We start from the raw sequence: 2,004 nt of genomic DNA on the forward strand, positions 1-2,004 counted from the left end.
AATCAAGCTGAATAAAATCAAGCTGAGGCCGTCTTCATGTTGCTGATGTATAGAAAAGAGCTCATTTTAAAAGTCTTTGTGTATGTGTATTTGCTTTTGGTGCAAAGCACGGGTCTACATTTACTTTGTGGACTTGACAGGTTGTGTGCCATTGAATATACAGCGCTAGCGATACAAAAGCGATGATACCTGTTTATATGACTGTCCGTAGTTCCGATTGTTCAGTACAGTGTCCCGCAGTTCTTCGTTTTGACAGTCTATTGACGTTTATGCTTCAAGCAAATTCTGCAAGCCATTATCTAATGAAATCGTGCAAGTGGTCTGGGTACTGTGTATGGTAGAAAGGACATTACTGCTACTGTAATAGCTAATACGCTATAGTACTACGGCTCATAGAGTAACACAAGGAGGTGAGACATTGATGATATTGCATCACTGGGTACGACATGTTTGAATTTGTCTAAAAGTCCTACTTGTGATTTCACTTTACTGGAGGTAGTCACAGGAGTTGCACATTCGTCTACAGGTGTGTCAGCGTTACAATAATGTGTTTACATTTTACAAAGTCGGCTCTTAAATTTCGTCTCGTTTTCTCTGCTTTATACGGCTTGTGGCAAGTGTGTGGACTAGCACCACTTGAAGAAAATATGGCTCGAAAGTTGGGGGGTATTCGGGGACGCTTGTTGATATCGCAGAACATAAGAAACCTTCCTGCTCTCTGGTTCATTATTACTCTCTTTACGTCGGTGTATGCTGTGTACTGCCGTCGTGACGTGTACTTTCACAGACACGAAGCTACAGTGCTCACATATTTCGTCGTTAACGTGTTGGGAAAAACCACGTTACTGCTGATATTGGGAAAATGCGCAATGACGGAGTTGAGGAAGCTAAGAGATCTCTTCATCCTTCTGAAATTCGTGGATGCGCGACTACCAACGAACGAGACAGACAAGTCAAAGCTGCTGGGAGGTTTTTTGCTGTGTCTTTACGTCTCATTCACTCTCGCCATCGGGATGTCGAATATCCCCAGCGTCACCAATGTGCCACTGTTCCTGACTTACATGTTGTACGTGGTTTTAGCAGCAGCAGTGTCGCTCCAGTATGTATTGTTGGTGCTAGAATTGTGGGTGAGGTTCCAGACCCTCAACGCCGTCCTACTGCAATCCCTGCAGTTCACTGTAGACCCAGAGCTGTGGACACTGCTTGGGGGATCGACGACACCTGCATCACTGGTTCTGTTGCAGCACAACAGACAGCGCCACCTGCGAGACGCCTACGTCACCCTCACGCACGCTGCTGACCTCCTGCAGGAGCACTTCGGTCTTGCGATGGCAGTCAACATCGCGACCTCTGTCTGCAGTGTGACGTTGTGTCTCTATGAGCTGGTCATGACGGTGATGAAGCCTGGCTGGATATTCCAGTACTCCTTTAGTAAGTCATCGAGAGGGCCAGTCATGTGGGTCCTCTTCCATTCCACCAAACTGTTATCTGTTGCATTATCTTCAGCAGCTGCTGCAGACGCTGCAGCAGCAACTGGTTTGATCCTTTTGAGGACATCAGCACTGTCTACATGGCGTGACTCCCAAGACGATTCCTTCCTTCGCTTTACATTACAAGTGCCACCACTACGATTCACTGCTGCAGGATTCTTCACCGTGGATCGTCCACTCTTGGTGTCTATAGTCACTGTCATTATGACGTATGTAATCATCTTAGCGCAACTTACTCCTAAATAACTGCTGGATCCAGAGCTATGTACACACCTAAGCTTGCTGTTTGTGAAACTTGCCGCCATTTTCTTAGGCCTCTGCATGTTGTGAACTGCTGTCTTATACCCTCTAATGACAATGATTATCTTGAGTATCTTCTTCATGAGGAGCTGATATTACTCCTCTTCATTGTTATTGTTGTTCTTTGGAACCGCGCGACCGCTATGGTCGCAGGTTCTTATCCTGCCTCAGGCATGGATGTGTCTGAAGCCCTTAGGTTAGTTAGGTTTAAGTA

The 2,004-nt window shown here is 46.0% G+C and overlaps 1 protein-coding gene across 1 annotated transcript; it reads left to right on the forward strand.

Annotated features, from left to right (window-relative positions):
* The first annotated feature begins 869 nt into the window (after positions 1-869).
* On the forward strand, positions 870-1,736 carry LOC126153134 (uncharacterized). Its single transcript, XM_049916049.1, has one exon. It carries the CDS (start codon positions 870-872, stop codon positions 1,734-1,736), a length of 867 nt encoding a protein of 288 aa, XP_049772006.1.
* The last annotated feature ends 268 nt before the right edge of the window (positions 1,737-2,004 follow it).

This window comes from Schistocerca cancellata, chromosome 2, assembly GCF_023864275.1.
Source record: "Schistocerca cancellata isolate TAMUIC-IGC-003103 chromosome 2, iqSchCanc2.1, whole genome shotgun sequence".
In the NCBI taxonomy this organism is placed as follows: domain Eukaryota; kingdom Metazoa; phylum Arthropoda; class Insecta; order Orthoptera; family Acrididae; genus Schistocerca; species Schistocerca cancellata.

Coding starts and splice junctions, on each gene's coding strand:
- LOC126153134 (XM_049916049.1), top strand. CDS start 870: ATGACGGAGTTGAGGAAGCTAAGAGATCTCTTCATCCTTCTGAAATTC.